The sequence below is a fragment of the Gavia stellata genome, chromosome 17, assembly GCF_030936135.1.
Source record: "Gavia stellata isolate bGavSte3 chromosome 17, bGavSte3.hap2, whole genome shotgun sequence".
NCBI classification, from domain to species: domain Eukaryota; kingdom Metazoa; phylum Chordata; class Aves; order Gaviiformes; family Gaviidae; genus Gavia; species Gavia stellata.
This window is the reverse complement of record NC_082610.1, coordinates 1,586,617-1,602,507: the sequence shown is the minus strand read 5'-3', so window position 1 is coordinate 1,602,507 and position 15,891 is coordinate 1,586,617. Positions and strand designations below refer to the sequence as shown.

At 53.1% G+C, this 15,891-nt stretch overlaps 1 protein-coding gene across 1 annotated transcript in view; it reads right to left on the bottom strand.

The window, feature by feature from the left end:
* EPS8L2 (EPS8 like 2) overlaps nucleotides 1-15,891 on the bottom strand; it is a 67,825-nt gene that overhangs the window by 41,166 nt on the left and 10,768 nt on the right. Inside the window, exon 4 of the mRNA XM_059826069.1 lies at nucleotides 1,548-1,603. Coding sequence (XP_059682052.1) covers nucleotides 1,548-1,603 — 56 coding nt within the window. The remainder of the gene's footprint in view (nucleotides 1-1,547; nucleotides 1,604-15,891) is intronic.

Genomic DNA, 15,891 nt, shown 5'->3' with positions numbered 1-15,891 from the left:
AGCTCGGCGGCCGGGGCGTTGCGGGCTGGCCCCTGCTCGCCGCGCCGAGGCACCAAGTCAGCCTTGCGCTCGCAGTTAGATCCCACCCCGAATCCTCGGCAATTCGGAGCCCTGGGCTGCCTCCGCCCGCGGGTGCTAACCTGCGCACGTGCCCTGTTTCCAACGCGGTTTTCAGCTCTCGGTTTCATTTTTCATTTTGCAACTAGAATCTTTCTGCCCCCGATCAGACCTGCGGCAGCTCTCAGCGCACAGCAAAAGCAACGATGCCGTTAGCGGCTGAACTAGCAGTCCTGCGTGCAAAGCGGAGCAGCAGCCCGACATTTCCACGCCTCACCCTCTTGCTTCTTTCTAAGCTTATCACGTGTCCTTTCATCTCCGGACAAGTGGCTGACACAGTTCAAACCCCCGCTTGGTGCCTGCCCATCGTGCAGCATCCAGGCCACAAATAGCCCCAGCCAGTAACACCAAATTTCTGTTCTGCCTTTATTCCCGTCTTTCACTTCTTTGCAGCGAACCGAAGTTACCGACGACTCTGTTTAACGCTTCACCAAGTACAGCCCCCACCTTCCCACCAGCGACCGCTTCTCTCCAGGCAAGATAGGTCACTCGTGGGACACCGCTCCACTCCACGCCGATAAACCTCCAGCCAAAACCCTTCAGCAGCCAAAGTCACTTCCCAGGGACAAATAAACCACCCTCCCCTCGTAGCTGCAAAATTTCTGATATTCTTATATTCTGATTAAATACAAGCTCTCCAACAAGGGGCACGCACAACCTGTTCCTACCCAATGAAAGCATCAACCCGGCAAATAGACAGCTCTCGGGTGGGAGAGCTTGCGGGCTCGGACTCCCCGAAAGCTGCTAGTGTTCCCCAAGACAAGCCCCCATCTTCTTCTCCGGGGAGTGATGGAGGGAGGTGGCTTCTCACACAACTCTGCTTGTTCTGCCTACCCCACCGGCCAAGTCTTCACCTGGGATACGTTAAGAGAGCTGCTAAGGTGGGGAATAACTACTCTTGACACCTAAATGTTCTCTACGGGTCTTCACCCAGTGACCCACTGGCTCCTCTGGAGCTGGGGTGGTTTATAAACAAGCTGCAGCGCAGGCTCGGCACAAGCACCCATCCTACAATTCCCTCTCCTTCCAAAGAGCCAAAGGGCACTGGAGTTTTCATGGTTCACTGTGTAGTTAAGAGAGGATAATCATTAACCTGCTAAGGACAGTCTTTCTTTTGTTAGGCCCTTTATCGGGTTATCTTGCTAGCATAACTGGAGAGGATCTGGGTGACGGGTGGGGGCGAGGAGAAGCAATCTTTCGCGTAGCTTGCCTGTTCTCACAAAATCACAGCCGTCCCCAGCGCGGGAGGCGCTGGCGCAGAGGTAAGGTGCGTTTTTGCTGCCATGTCCGGCCAGCCTGTTGCGTATGGAGGTCTGGATTCACGTGGCGTTGATTGAGTTCCAGCCTAAAACTCCCCAACAGCCGCGTCCAGATCTCCAGAGGTGCTTTTGCTGTAGGAAACCTTAGATGCGTTTGTGGGCATGACTTACCGTACAGGTCCTTTGCGCTCAGCTTGGAGGCTCCGTCCGCTCTGCCCACGCTGCCACTGTAAAAGAAAGAAGGTACAAATAAACCGTCAGCTCCCGGAGCTTTTTAACATCTGCTTTCACACCGCGGCTCTGCAGCTGCGCCGAGAGGGACCAGCCCTGCCCTCCTCATCACGTCCGTCAGACACGGTGTGACCCCGAATTACCAGGCAAAGCATTCGCTTGCCCGACCGTGCCGGTGGCTCCCTCTGCAACCCTAGCTGGGACCCACACCGCAGGGATATGGCACTAAACCCAGCAGCTGGGAACAGGACACGGAGGAGCCCATCTAGGCTTGTCCCCACTAGAGTCACCTTCATAGGCAGTGTCCCCTGAAAGGACACGGCTTCTGGAGGGGCTGTTTTAAGGACAGCAGCTCCCAGCGTGCGGTAAGCGGGGCTGGGAGGTGAATGGAGACCCCTCCACGTTATACCCGAGTCCACCTGGACCTGAGGCAGCGTAAGTGCCAAGATTAAGATCCTTTGTTAATGAACCCATTTGAGATGTACTCCTTGAGGGCAGGTGCTCAGATACAGAACATGTCCCACGTAAAAACGTGGAGGGGCATAACTGTGTGTAAAGACTTGAGTTTTGGGGTGTCAGGTCTCTACGCGTGGGTTACATCCCCCCCCGGGCCAACCCCGCGTGCCTGGGCTGTGCGTAGGAGTGCGCGGCCGGGAGATAACAGCGTTTTCTCCGGCTCAGGCTTGGCAGGGGAGGATCAAAGCGGGACCTCGGGGTTTCAGGCGCTGTGGTTGGGCTGTCCTGCACGGTGGCTCCTTTCTGCTCTGTCACCATGTCCCCCCGAGGGCAGGGGGTGGTTCACGGTGCTGGTACACCTACACCCTGCTCTCCAGGAGCCTGCGGGAAGGAGGGAGAGAGCTGGTGGCTCTGGCTCCACCGGGAAGCTGCCACGGGCTGCCGTAGCCCCCAAGCCGCAGGTGGAGAGGCTCCTGGTGTCCCTCTCCTCTCTCTGCACCTAACGCGGTATTACCAAGCCACAGCGCGCGGGGCGCGTGAGGCAGTGATGTTGGCTATGGCCGCAGTTTGTGAGGCACCCAGGAAGGGTGAAACAAACAGCAGGGACTTGGGGGGCAAGTGAGAGTGCCAGGAGCATCCCTCGGGCTGGTAGGAAGGAGTGGCGGTGCCGGCCGCGAGACGGAGGAAGCCCACCACGGAGATCCTTACTTTGATGAGCCAGGGCTGCTGCTGAGGGATCCCTTGAGACTCATGTCGCTTCGCAGGACAGGCAACTGCAGCAGAAGCAGAGGAGATAGGGTTAGCAATTAGAAAACACGCTATCAGATGATTTATCCGTGTGCATGCTCTGATTTGGGGTCTCCAAGCAGCAGGCTGGGCAGACGTGAGCAGCCAGCTGAGCACCACGGGGCTTCCTTGCCACTCTGCCCCATAGCTCAGACACCTCTCGCAGCTCTGACCTGGGCTGAAGACGACACATCCCAGACGCCTTTCTGAATCTTATTTCCACCTCTCCCCTCTCGCCCATCCCTTCCAGGCACACCCCGGCTTTGTGGTCCTTCAGCACGTCCTTTTCTAGCGAAGCAGCTCTGCCTACAGTGGAGCAGGGACGGATGTGTCCTTTGCCTTCACTGTCAGAGGCCATTAACAAACATACGGATCCTCGTGGCCGCGTGCTCATGACTGTCGGTGTCCTGAGTCATTTTTCATGCCTATAGTGCCATTATCTTTTGTTACATGGCAATTTTAAGCTCTCTACCAGCTGCTGAAGTATCCTTACTGGGGTACTGCCCACATAGAGAAAAGTGAGATAATTGTGAGGGCTGCTCCGCTGGCAGCGTAAGGATGGAGAAAAATTCAACTGCGATGGCTGAGTGCTTGGTGAGAGGCAGACAGGCTCAGTTCACAGATTTTTCTCCCTCCTCTTTCAGGTGAGAGTTATAAACAGTGTGAGAGAAGATGTGGGAGAGATCCAGGCACTGCGCCGAGAGCAGAACTGTGAGGGGGGAAAAGAAAAAAAAGGGAAAACAAGGTACAATAAAACCTCAGGGGAGGCTTTGTATTGGCATCCGAGATATTCACCTCTGCCCTAGTGCATGAGTTGAGGAAAAGCCAACAAAAGCCTTCAAGTTTTTTTGTTCACTTTGGGAAAGCTCGGGGGGCACCTGCCCGTGGGATGGGTGCTCAGCGCCTGCTTTGCTTCGCCTGGCTCAGACCCCGCTCACCTCATTATAAGGGTGTCGGAATTCAAAGGTATGGCTTTAAAATACTCGTCGTTGGCCTGAAGGAAGAAATGAATCCGTGTCTTCAGTGGGATTTCCTGCGAGGGGACCTTTGAACGTGCTCGGCGTGTGCCGTGGGGCCGCCGTGACAGCCAGCCCCGGCAGGCAGCGGAGCTGCCTCGCAGCGGCTTTTCTTAGCCGAGCTTAGGCTAAATGGTGTGTAATCCCTGGGGAATACTTTGGAGTCATCCCTGGCACCTGGGATTTCCCCTCTGGAGGCTGACTATCTCTGCTGCAGGGCTTGTTGTACCGTCAGCAGAGCTGCCCTAGATTCCTTACGTATCCGTTTTTATTCCTCGTGTTGGAAACACTCGTTTGTGGCATTGTGCTCCGTGTGTTTCCCCTCGAGGTGAGGGCAGATACCGAGTTTTCTCACTGATCTTAACAAACCTGCATGCCTGTCAGAGGGATGTCTTTTGCGGAGATCCAGCTCTCCAGGCGAAGCACGCGGCTCGTGCGCGTGCTGCACGGCTGCGCACCGCTAACGCCACCGCGCAGCCACACACATGCGCACACGTATGCACAGGCTGTATGGAGGACCCCGGCGTGTTTTGGGCTCAGGCTTACGACTTTCAGCCCGCTTTGTGTCCCAGTAATACTCCTCAGCACTGAGACGCTGTTAGAAATTACTTCGAAGTGCGTTTTGTAGCTCGTATATTAAATTCTCCCTTTTTCGTCTCTGTTGTGGTTGATACTGAAGTCCACGCACACACACACACATGCAGATATAAATTCACACACATGTTAGAATAGAAACTTGGTGTTCTGCCAACCCCTCTGAGTGTAATAAAACCCATCCCTGTGCCCAAGCTTGGGTACCTGTGAATTTTTCCTCTGTTAATAGCTGTCTGCTGGTTTCCTTTTACAGTCCTCAAGCTGTCCCTATCTCCCAGATCTCTGGGTGCATTAGCATAAGACACCTAGAAAAAGGAACCCGCTCTAATAAACCCAGCTCTGGTCTGTTTAATTTACACCATCTGATCACTGTAGTCCCATGGCTGATGATCATAGCTGGGAATGTTTCTGCATATTAATGTAATATTTCTGGCTCTTACTTTCTGCCCCAGGGCTGTGTCCTTAATGGACTGAAATCCCGGTTATTCCAGCAGGTAAGCGGCACCGAGTTTGGCCCGTGGAGTTCGGAGCTTGCTCCCAGGCCCCAGCTGTGAAACAACAGGAGGAACCGGGGATGCAGCCAAGGTCACCCCAGTTTTTGTTTCCCTGCCTCGGTCCAAAAGACAAACTCTGGGGATCTGCTCCCACTTCTAGGGGAACCCATCTGGTCAAACCCTGTGTGGCTGCCAGAGGAGCAGACCCCGTGGCAATGGCAGAGGTTGCTGCTGAGCTTCGTGGGTGAAGCAGGACCAGCCATAAAATGAGCCAATTCTTTATCTCGTGGTAGTTAAGAAAGTACTGACGGGATAAGCTGGACTCCCTGGAGCAAGGCAGGATAAGCTACTGCGTACCTCGGCTAGTGGAAACGCCACCGGACCTTGCAGGTGTCCGAACGACTTGCCAAGGCGCTGCTTGAAGTGTGCGGTGGGAACACCCACAAAACTGCAGAACGGTTTTGTGCCGCTTGCAGTCCCGTTTATACCCTGACGCTCCAAAAGTCTTCTGCCTGGCCAAGCAGAAGCTGTAATGCGTTAAGACCGCCAACGTTTCAGCGAGGGGCTGATTGTAAATCGCTCCTTCTGACGTGTCCGATCGAGTGATCCCTGGTCTGCCTCGGCATTTGTAAGGCAGTAAATCCCAGTGCCCCCCCCTCCCTGTGCCCAGCGCTGTTGGAAGGGTGTCCTCACTTCCAGGGTGCCCGCGTCTGAAAAAGAGCATGAAGCTGGAAGCAATGCGAGCGCTGGCCAAGTCAGCAGGTCCTTATCCTGCTGGGCTCCCTTCTTTTTATTTATTCATGCTATTTTCATTATTTAACCTTTGCCGAGCTCTTACTGCTGCATTAAGGGCCATGCCTGTGTTCAGACTTGTGTTAATCGAAATGAGGGTGTGGTGTGCTGCTGGCCAAGTTAAACCAGGGCAGAGCCTCGTGCCAGAGCTTTTAATTCAGTTTAAATTGCCTGATATTAATTGAATCCTCGCTGGCAGACTGGGGGGACACGTTTCTGCGCAGCTGGCGGCTTTATAACAATTTTGCTAAATCGAGAGACAACTGGGCTTGAATAAGATGAAGGGCTGAGAGTACTTCACCTCTAAATGTGGACGGAGCCAAAGACAAGACGCGAGAGATGAGACGGGGTTATGGCCGCGCGGCTGGCTTCCCCCAGGTTTCCCCCTCCCGGGGGGGCATCCCTAAGAGCTCCGACAGTCTGCAACCTCCGACGCACACGTTGTCTTCTCCCCACTGTCATTTCAGCTGTGGCTCGCGCTTCCCTGATTAGAGGGTTCCTGATCATCTTCTTATCTCCCCGCAAGGTGTGGCTGCTGTCTCCTCCCTCCCCAGCCGGGCGAGCGTGCGTAGGAAGGGAAGCGGGAGGCAAATTTAGCAGTGCGATGTGTGGCTGCGGAGCGGTTGCCTCTGACTCAGCCTTATCAAATCCAGTTTCGAGACTGTGCACCCTCTCTTTTGACGGCGCGGGGTGGTCTTTCTCCGTGGGTCACCAAGAAAGCCAGCTAAGCCTTGCAAGTGATCACGGTGTTTAATGGGATAGGGGCTCCAGCAGCTAAGCCAGGCTCAAATTCTGGCCGCGGGGACAGACGGCAGCACTACGCTTATGCTGGGGGGGCGTACAGGGGAAGCTTAACTGCCTGGCTAAAGCCGGGCACCGTGACCCGTCCCAGGCCAGGAGATCTCGTGTGCTGACACAGAAGGTCTTAGGGAGGCCAGCAGAAGTCAATGCTAAAGGACATTGAGGTGGGTGAAGTCGTATTGTACTTTAAAGCAAAGGAAATCTCACTCCCTGACTTCCCAGACAGTCTTATCCTTGGAGGTCAAATATCCTCCCGAAGACACATGGAGTCGTGATAGGAGCCTGGCATTGTTGTCTGTGCTACATTTCAGTACTTTTATAGCAAATGGAAGCGGGCCATACATTGTTTTGACTTTCTTTGAGTCTCTTTGAAGAGGGAGCTGCAACGTCGCAAGGGTGGAGAAGCTCTATGGGAGGGGAAAGAATAAAAGCTCCTCTCTTCTCTGTGGGCCAATCACCACTATTGTCATACGTTATTTTTATTAGGAATGCTTCTCCCTTGTCTGCTGTGGTCATACCTTTTTGTTCTTAGAGCAAATGGAAAGGGATTGCGAAAAGTTCTGGAGTTTGGGTGAAGATTGGACAACTTGAAAATGTGAAATACTAGGGTCCTTTTTTAGGGCTATTATTATTATAATCACTGTTAATAACAATAGCAGCATCTTGTGTTTGTGAGTGTTTTCCATCATGGGTCTAAGAGCACCTTTAAGAGTACGATCAGGTAGTGCAAGCTGGAGAAGGTTTGTTGGTATCAGAGTCCATTAGAATATATGACTGTGGCGGCGGAGAAATGCTGGGCAAAATGCAACAGCTTTTGCTGGAACAACAGTAGAAAAATACGGCAGAAACCCCAAAACCTCAAAAACTGACAAGCTACCTAGAAGTAGCAGCAAGTTTTTTCCTAGCATGCTCTAACCCATTTCTAAGAGACTTTGTCTTTGTTTCCATCAGTCATCCCATTGAAATCTGCCCGGTGCAACAGGACTTCCGAAATGCCCACAAGCTAGTACTGAAACATGTTTTCCTACCTGGAGCCATGATACTGATGGTTTAACCAACGTGTCACGAAAAGGGGTCAAATAGAGTTTGATGTCTGTAGCCTAAAAGTGTTTCTTGACCAGGTTGGACCACCTGCAATGATGCCAACGTGCAAACTGGTCCCTTACGCCCCGTCAAGTCAACCCAAAGGTGGTGGGGGGGAATGGCTTCGTTCTGCAGCGCATGTGAAGTGCTGGAGGACGTGGTGAGGGAAGCCTCTGCGCCGAGCAGATCATGGGGTTTGGGCGCTGGTGAAATACATGTGATGGCAACGCTGCCCGGGGGTCCTGCCTGGGGTGGGAGGGGGCAGATATAATGAGGGTGATGCTGTCGGTGCGTGTAGCCCGTGCCAGCTGGATGGGGCAGGCAGAAATGCTAGATTAGCGAAAGCCTCGGCAAGTAACATAAAGCGTCGGTTAGAAATATTAGCTGGCGACCACATGATGTTATCTTTTAAACTTCCCAGGACAACAAAGCGCCGTCTGTTAGGGTTGCAGAGTGTTTTCATAAGGGAACGTTATGCTGGCGAAAGCTATTTGACGGACTGTCTCGCAAAGCTAAGTCTGCTCGTACCCGCACAAGAGCAAAGGGAGCACAGGCACCGTGACATACGTGTCCTGCACTGTTGGTGCTCTGGACAGCCCCCCCCAGCCCCTGAGAGCATCCTGCCGACTCCTGTGATCTGTTCTGCCCACCGTGGTCATACTGAAGGATGCGGCAGATAGGCAAGGCTGCAGTCCCACATCAACCCACTAACAAAACAGCTTTCGGGTGTTGGTGAGGCACTGGGATCCGTGTGCTCAGTGCTCCTCGTGTGGCACCAAGACATCTAAATTCACATAATCTGGTTTAGAGATCTAAAAGTGCTTGTGAGATGGACACTGGGAGCCTGCGGCAGACCTGAGAATTTAAGTTGGTCTCTTGTGTCCTGGTCTAGCTTCCTAACGATGAAACCACCCTTCTCCTGCTTTTAGTTGCTTTTCTGAACCTGCCAGTAAGGATGCCTGTCAGGGCTCACCGAAAGAAATTCAGACCTGCTCGGTAGGGTCTCTGCCGAGAACATAAAGAAAATAATCTCTGAGTTAGTCAGAAAGCATCGGGGGAAACCCAAATCCAGAGCAAAGAGGCTGACAGCCAAACAAATGAACGTGATGATGTTGTTGTTGTTGCTGCTCCTTTGTAAAAGCAAGCAAGCAAGGATCGTCTCCCACCTGAAATTTCCAGACCATGTCTTTGCAAATCAGGCCTTGCAAATCATGGTGGTTCAGTGGGACCAAGTCGGAATGTCACGACTCTCTTTTAACCTGTTGCTGGTGATTCCTGCTTTGAAAAGGGGAACACATCCAACCAACATTTCTCAGGGTCTGGTGACCCTAAGAGTCCCCATTCTTATCTGCGTTGTTTGAGATGTCTTTACAGCGCCCCAAGTTTTAGAAAGTGGTGAGTCCTGTCGTTCTTTCCTTCCTCCCTCCCGCCCATGGCACCCTTTCAAGTTATCTTTACAGTGACGGAGCGACTCGAGATCGCGGGGCACTTTGGGAAGACGCCAGCCCCTATGGGGGGGCTAGACCCTGCATGCGTGTCTGGTTTCAGGGTCTGCACGCCACGTACCGTGTTACAGTAGTTAGAGTACAACCTGCTAGGTGGCTGGAGGAAACGCTCCCTGCTCTGTAGATGGGATTTTTCACATTGTGGAGATTCTCCAGAAGACAAGCACCTGGATAAACATAACCCAGCCCAACAGGTCAGTGTAGGTCCAAGCAGAGAAGAACCAAGCGTTCTTCAGCCTCTGTGGGAGAAGCGGCAGCAGCTCTTTTAGACCTACAGCCACCCCTCTACCAGCTTTGATGGACCCCGATTGCCGCTTTTTGTTTAAGAGTCCCTCCCTCCTTACGTGCTGTGCCCTTCCATGCTGCGTCCTGCAGAGCACCGGGAAAAGATTTATACCCATCGCTGAGGATCGCACCCAAGTAGGCTGTGCCTTGTTCACTCACCTCCTCAGAAAGAGTAATTTGCGCTTAAAAAGTATTTCCTGGGAAAATGTTTAGGCAGATTTCCCAGTGTCGAGAGGGGAAGACCCACACGCTTGTCCGGCAGCTGGGCTGGCCACGAGTGGTCCCTGGGAGACCACACAGCCCTGCTAGACTCCCGAGGGATACGGAGGCGATGCATCTGCTGGCTTTACTGCTGATTCCCCAAGGGGCTGAAATGGAGGCACGGGAGTTAACGCTCGGAAACACAAACTGATACCAGGGGGTGAAAGTGCCAATATTTACAAATTCCTGATGCGAGATTGACAAACTACTTAGAGAGAGTATGGGAAGTTACCCCCCATGTCCCCCCAAACGCACACATACACACACACATGTGCGTGGCTCTTTCCAGTCCGTAGGTGATGCGCAAACAGACCCTGATTTAGGTCCAGGACAGGAGTCCGGGCAGTGCTGGAGGCTCTCGGTGCCCACAGAGCTCGGTGCGGGAGAGGAAGGCTCGGCAGGCTAGTTGAACCAAACTAGGAGCTTTTATATTCCTGTCGGAATGTAAAAATTCCTTCAAGAAACACAACCGAAAGCAAGTCTAGACAGTGCCTTGCTCTATAAATACCCAGGAAAAATGCACAAATAGCCACAACCTCCGTGATCTTGGGGAAAAAGCTGGAAGTTGACTCCACTACCCCTCTGAAAGAGGCGTTTGCAGAGTCCCCGTGCTGAGTCACAGCTCCTGAATTTACACTTTTCCTCTCTGTTGGAGGAATCCCGCAGAAGCCAGGCGGAGGAAAAACACAGGGCGGGTTGGGGCTTGCTGCGAGTCTGCTGAGCCCGGCTCTTGCCAGGAGTACCAAGCTGAGCATTATCTACGCTTGGGCTGCAGTTTGGCAAGCTTGAGAACCCGAAAGAGCATGCAAATATTAATAGATGCTCTTGGAAAGATGGAAGGAGACGAGGGAGCGTGCCTTGTATAAAAGCTCATTAAATGGTTTTAACTAAAAGACGCCAGTTCAAAAATTCCCGGACGGGAGAAAGCGTGATGTGAGTCACTTGCGTTCTCCAGGCAGAAAAAACGTGACGTGTTCCCAAGCCTGTCCCCTTGCCCTGCGACTGGCACCCCCCAGCTCCCGGCAGAGGGGAGCCGTGGGGAGGAAGGAGCCGTGGGAGGCTGGTGCTGGCCGTGGGGCTGTCCGGGCAGGACGCGAGGGGAGAAGGCTGGAGGGCTCCAGCCGTCGTGTGCCGGAGCTGGCGGTACCACGGCTGGTACCCAGAAAGTTGGTAGTTGTCATGCCGAAAGTTTCTCTGCCCTGCGTCCTTCTTCAACCTCCCACCCCCCAAAAAATGATCCCCTTCTCCTAGCCTGGTGCTAGAGTCCGGGCACTGGATCGCCGGCAGCAAGGGGGTTATAGCTGTGATTTTTAGAAGGAGGGAAGGATTTGACACTGTAACTCTGCTGATGAAAGGAATCCTTTTTATTTTCTCTGTGTAGAAATCAGGACTCGGACATCGGGCCAGTAAAAACAGGGAGTAACTCTGCACATGTGTGTCATATTCCGGAGCAGGACGGAGAACGGCCCGAGGCGCTGCGCTGTTCGGCTCCAGCCCAGCCTGAAGAGGGGGATTGAATTCCCTCCGTGTTCAGGCAAAACCCCCAAAAAAACCCCTGTGCGTAACTGGCAGCGTGCTCGTGTCTCCCGGCTGCAAGCGCCGGCTCCCAGAGCTGTTCCTCACATGCACCTCGCTGTATAGCGAGAAAATCTCATTTCTCTGACGGCTTTTCCAGGCACAAAGGCATTTGTGAAACAGGCGGGAGGCTCAGCAAAAGGCTGGCACCGGTGGGGCAGGATGGGCCAGCGGCCGGGGATGGAGAAGGCGTGAGGGTTCCCGCTGTGTCCCTGCTGCTCCGGGCAGCGATGTTACGGCTGTGATTGAGGGCACAGCAAAGCCGCCTTCTGCGTGGTGGGACTTCAAGGAAAACCACCTGCTTTGCTCAGGGCTGTCACATCCCTGTTTGAAAGGTGGTGGCGTGTTTATGCAAAGGTGGTGGCGTGTTTATGCAAAGCACCTGTAGCAAAACTGCTTCTTCCAGAAGCTTTAAAGCTATCCGGTCCAACCGTGACAACACCGCTGACAACACGCTAATAATACCTGGGTGGTCCTTGTTAGTCCCTGATGGGTATCAGTCGTTTATTGACAGCTGTGGCCATATCGGTAGGGAAGAGATCGGCCTTTGCTGTCACCATGGCTTTGCGCTAATCACTCAGGTGCCTTAATTGTTCATTAACCGGTTGCTTTAATGTGTAAGTACACTCTGACCCCACCTCCTATTAATACTGTGCAATCCCTACAAGCTAGCCTCAGCAGTCCTAGTTTGTTACTGCTTTTACAGGAGACCCGTAAAAACGGATAAATAATAAAAAAATAAAGCTGGCAGGCCGATTCATTTTCCACATTACTTCCCAGCAAACGCCTCAGCCTCAGGAGGACGGCGATACTTAAACCTGAACATCACTTGCCTGGCTAGTGCCCGCTCGAAGGGGCTGAAATGCCTCAAGGGAAGATGCCGGGGTGGTACGGCTGCTCCCTCCCCAACCCTCCGGAGGGGCAGAAGGAGTTTTGTTTGGAACTTAATTCCTCCATGCCGACCGGCTCATGAGCAAGACAGAGGCGTTGAGATCGATGGGACGTTTCCAGCACCTCCTGCTAAAGGAAGGGCATTTTTGGTCACTCCCTGAAACGCTGATTCACTCGCCTGGCAGAAATTCAGGCGTGCAGCAGGACAGTCAGCGTGCCAAGAGCTTTTTCTCCACCAGAGAAAAGCTTGTTATTAGGCTGAGAGCCACTCTGGGGGCTACGTTTAGCTTCAGCTTGTCTCCAGCACGGTCATCTTGAAGTCTTTGGGCTTGCAGCGAGACGTAGAACACGATTAGTCAATCTGAACCAAGAAATACTTATCTCCCAGCGTAGGGAGGTCACACCACGGTATCTTCCCCCAAAGAAAGGGAGAGGGCTGCAGCCTGTCTCCTCTGCCTATACCATCAGTAGCTATTCCACTCTGCTCCCAACTCCCTTTCCAAACGTCTGCCTACAGCACCTGGGGCTTGGGGAAGCTAATGCATCAATAATTTTCATTTCCTGCTGTAAAACTTGCCCTGGGGTTTTTGCTGGCAGGGTGGGGCAGAAGGTTTGAAGGAGGAGATTCATCTCTTGAAAATGACATTTGATGTTTAAGGCTTTTCCAGCGTTCTTTAGGCTAATGACGACGCCGTTCGTTGCCATCTCTTCCCACCCCATTTTGTTCTTCCTACTCATATCCTGTCTGTGTATTTTTGGCCACTTGCTAACAATTCCTTTGAGCGAAAACTTGGCACGCGGGAGCTGGGCTCTGAGGGTCACTGCAGGAAAACAAGCTGACATCAGTTTAACCAGCTCGGTGACCTGGTGGCAACCGTGCTCCCAGAGACGTGGCAGCGTTCAGGTCAGCTTTCGGGGCGTTCCTTACAGGGTGTCTTCAGCCCCTCGAGAGGCACCCGGAGCTCTGACCGGGCACCTTTGATGCAGGCGACAGCCACGTCTTCCAAGCACGGCGAGCACAGAGGGTGAGCGGGGTCTTGCTCCGGGGCTGCTGCTGGGTTCTTCAACCCTCTTGTCCCAGATTGCCCCAGAATGAGCAAAAAATGTCCACGCAGCAGCGCTTGGGCGTTTTTTAGTAGTAGTCCAATCTAGCTTTTTTCTTTCAGTGTCGGTATTTTCATATATGTGTCACAGTAGGTAAAATTTTATACGGAAAATTGTGATTTATCACTTCCCAGTCATCTCTGAAAGGCAGAAATGGGAGTTCATCACAATGTGCTTTTGCTGTCAGTCCTTTATTTGTTTTACCTGCGAAATGCTGAGATTTTTGGATTCCCATAGAGCGTCCCCATAGGAACCGTGATGTCGATTGCTGATGCAAAACATGTTCTGTTGCAAAATACTTAACCAGACTTCCATGCCCAGCTGAGGGTAGCCCTGCTCTGTCTTTGGATTCGGAAGACAAGATGCACAGTCACAGAAAAGAGTGGGGGAAGAGAACCAGGCGTTATTCGTAAAAACCCTGTGCCGGAAATTCGCTCCTTTCTTAAGACACAAACCGCACATCAGAGGCGAGATTTCAGCTCACCGGTCTGTCAGAGGTCTGCCGTGTCTCCTTCAGCACATCCCTTAGGCTCTGCGGGGCTCTGCTCCCACCAGTGAAAGGGCACGAGAAAAATTCACAACCTCACAAAGAGGGATACACGAACGACGACAAGGGGATGAGCTACGGTGGCTCGGAGGAGCGGTGCAATGCAGGTGCCTAAGCTGGGAAAAGCAGCGGACTGTCCGTCAGGGGAAGAGCTGCCGTCAGTGCCTGGCGTTCCCACGGGGGACGGACGTGCAGCTGATCCGAATGGGCTCATTCATTGCCTCCTCGCTTTAACCTCGTTTTAAGCAACTCGTCTTGCTGTCCTGTGTGTGGCTCTTGATCGAGCTGTAGCATTCGGAGCCTTCTGTCAGCAAAGTCTGCTAGAGAGATTCCTTGTATGAACCCTTGGGGATGCTGTTAGATACAGCAATCTTATTCTGGTCATTCCTCTCCCCTGCTTTGAAACTCCTGCTTGATTTTCACTCTGGAACCTGGGCTAAAGATGAGCGAGTGGTCCTGATTCTCTCCTAACAACCTGCGCCGTGACAAGTTACAGTCTCGGTTCCAGGAGCAGCTTCAGCACTTCCCACCCTCCTGCTGTCCCTGGCCACCACCTCGTCCCCAGCAACTGTGTGCGGCAGCGCTCCAACCCAGAGCAGGAACCGATGGGGCTTGAACCCCGTCCCCCCACATGTACCTTTTTTTTCCACTCACTATTTTCCAGCCAGATCAGCTCCAGAATCTGGCTGGCAGCCCAGCCCCACAAGCCCTTGTGCTGCCACAACGAAGCAGCGTCCCAGGAGCGCGAGCGGCTGGGAATGGCTCAAGCCGGCATCGCTGCCGACTGCGGAGCCTCCCCCCGCATGCGTGCAGGTGAACCCTGGGCTTTTACAGGGTTATCGTCTGTTGGTTTCCGATGTTTGGGCTTTCAGTAAGGCTAGCAAGCTCTGTGGATGAGGCCGTCAGGAGGGGTTTTTGCAGCATGAACAGCCAGTTGCACAGTACCCAGAACAGTCCCATTGGGAGATGGTTGCAAAACCAAAAAAAAATATGTTCCCTTGGCCTTTTGTTTCATTTAGAATAGAAGGATGTGTGAGGCTGGGTTTATCAAACGAATTTAAATGGCAGTTTCTAATCTTACGGTGCAGAAATGTTTTAGCGATCTCACCGCAAAAAAATTAATCTTCTGCAAGGGCAAGGAGGAAAAAGCACAACTGGTCCCTGCAGCAGAGGCCGGGGATGAGAGTCAGTGAGCACAGGCTGTTAGCGGGGCTAGGAGAAACCAGGAGTGATTACGGGGCTGGGAAGGGGAGAGAGGAGTTTCCTGCAGTGTCTTGAAGAGGAAAGGTCTCCCTAGCCACTCCTGCATGCCCACAGGGGCTTGGCACAGGGATTTCCAGTCCCGAAAAGCTAAAGCTCTGCAGGGGGACACGAAGGAGATGCTTTCTGCCGTGGGAACCTCGGCACTGCGGAGCAGGTTGCCCAGAGAGGTTGTGCCGTCTCCGTTCGTGGAGATTTTCAAGAACAGAGTAAAGCCCTGTGCAACCTGTTCTGATTCCAAGGCTGACCCTGCTTTGGGTTGGACTAGAGACCTCCTGAGGTCCCTCCCAGCAACGGAGCTGGTGAGGGGTCTGGAGCACAAGTCTGATGAGGAGTGGCTGAGGGAGCTTGGGGTGTTCCGTCTGGAGAAGAGGAGGCTGAGGGGAGACCTCATCGCTCTCTACAACTGCCTGAAAGGGGGTTGTGGGGAGGGGGGTGTTGGTCTCTTCTCCCAAGTGACAAGTGACAGGACAAGAGGAAATGGCCTCAAGTTGCGCCAGGGGAGGTTCAGGCTGGATATTAGGAAAAATGTCTTTCCTGAGAGCGTGGTGAAGCACTGGAAGAGACTGCCCAGGGAGGTGGTGGAGTCACCATCGCTGGAGGTGCTCAAGGAACGTGTGGACATGGCACTGCGGGACATGGTTTAATGGGCATGGTGGGGTTGGGTTGGTGGTTGGACTTGATGGTCTTACAGGTCTTTTCCAACCTTAGTGATTCTGTGTATGTGTGACCCTCTGATCCTCAAAGAGGAGAGGGGGAAGGAGCAAGAAAGCCCTTTTATGCCAGGTGGGCGAGCTGTGTTTGCAAGGGTTGGGGCTGTTGGAGGATGGCACA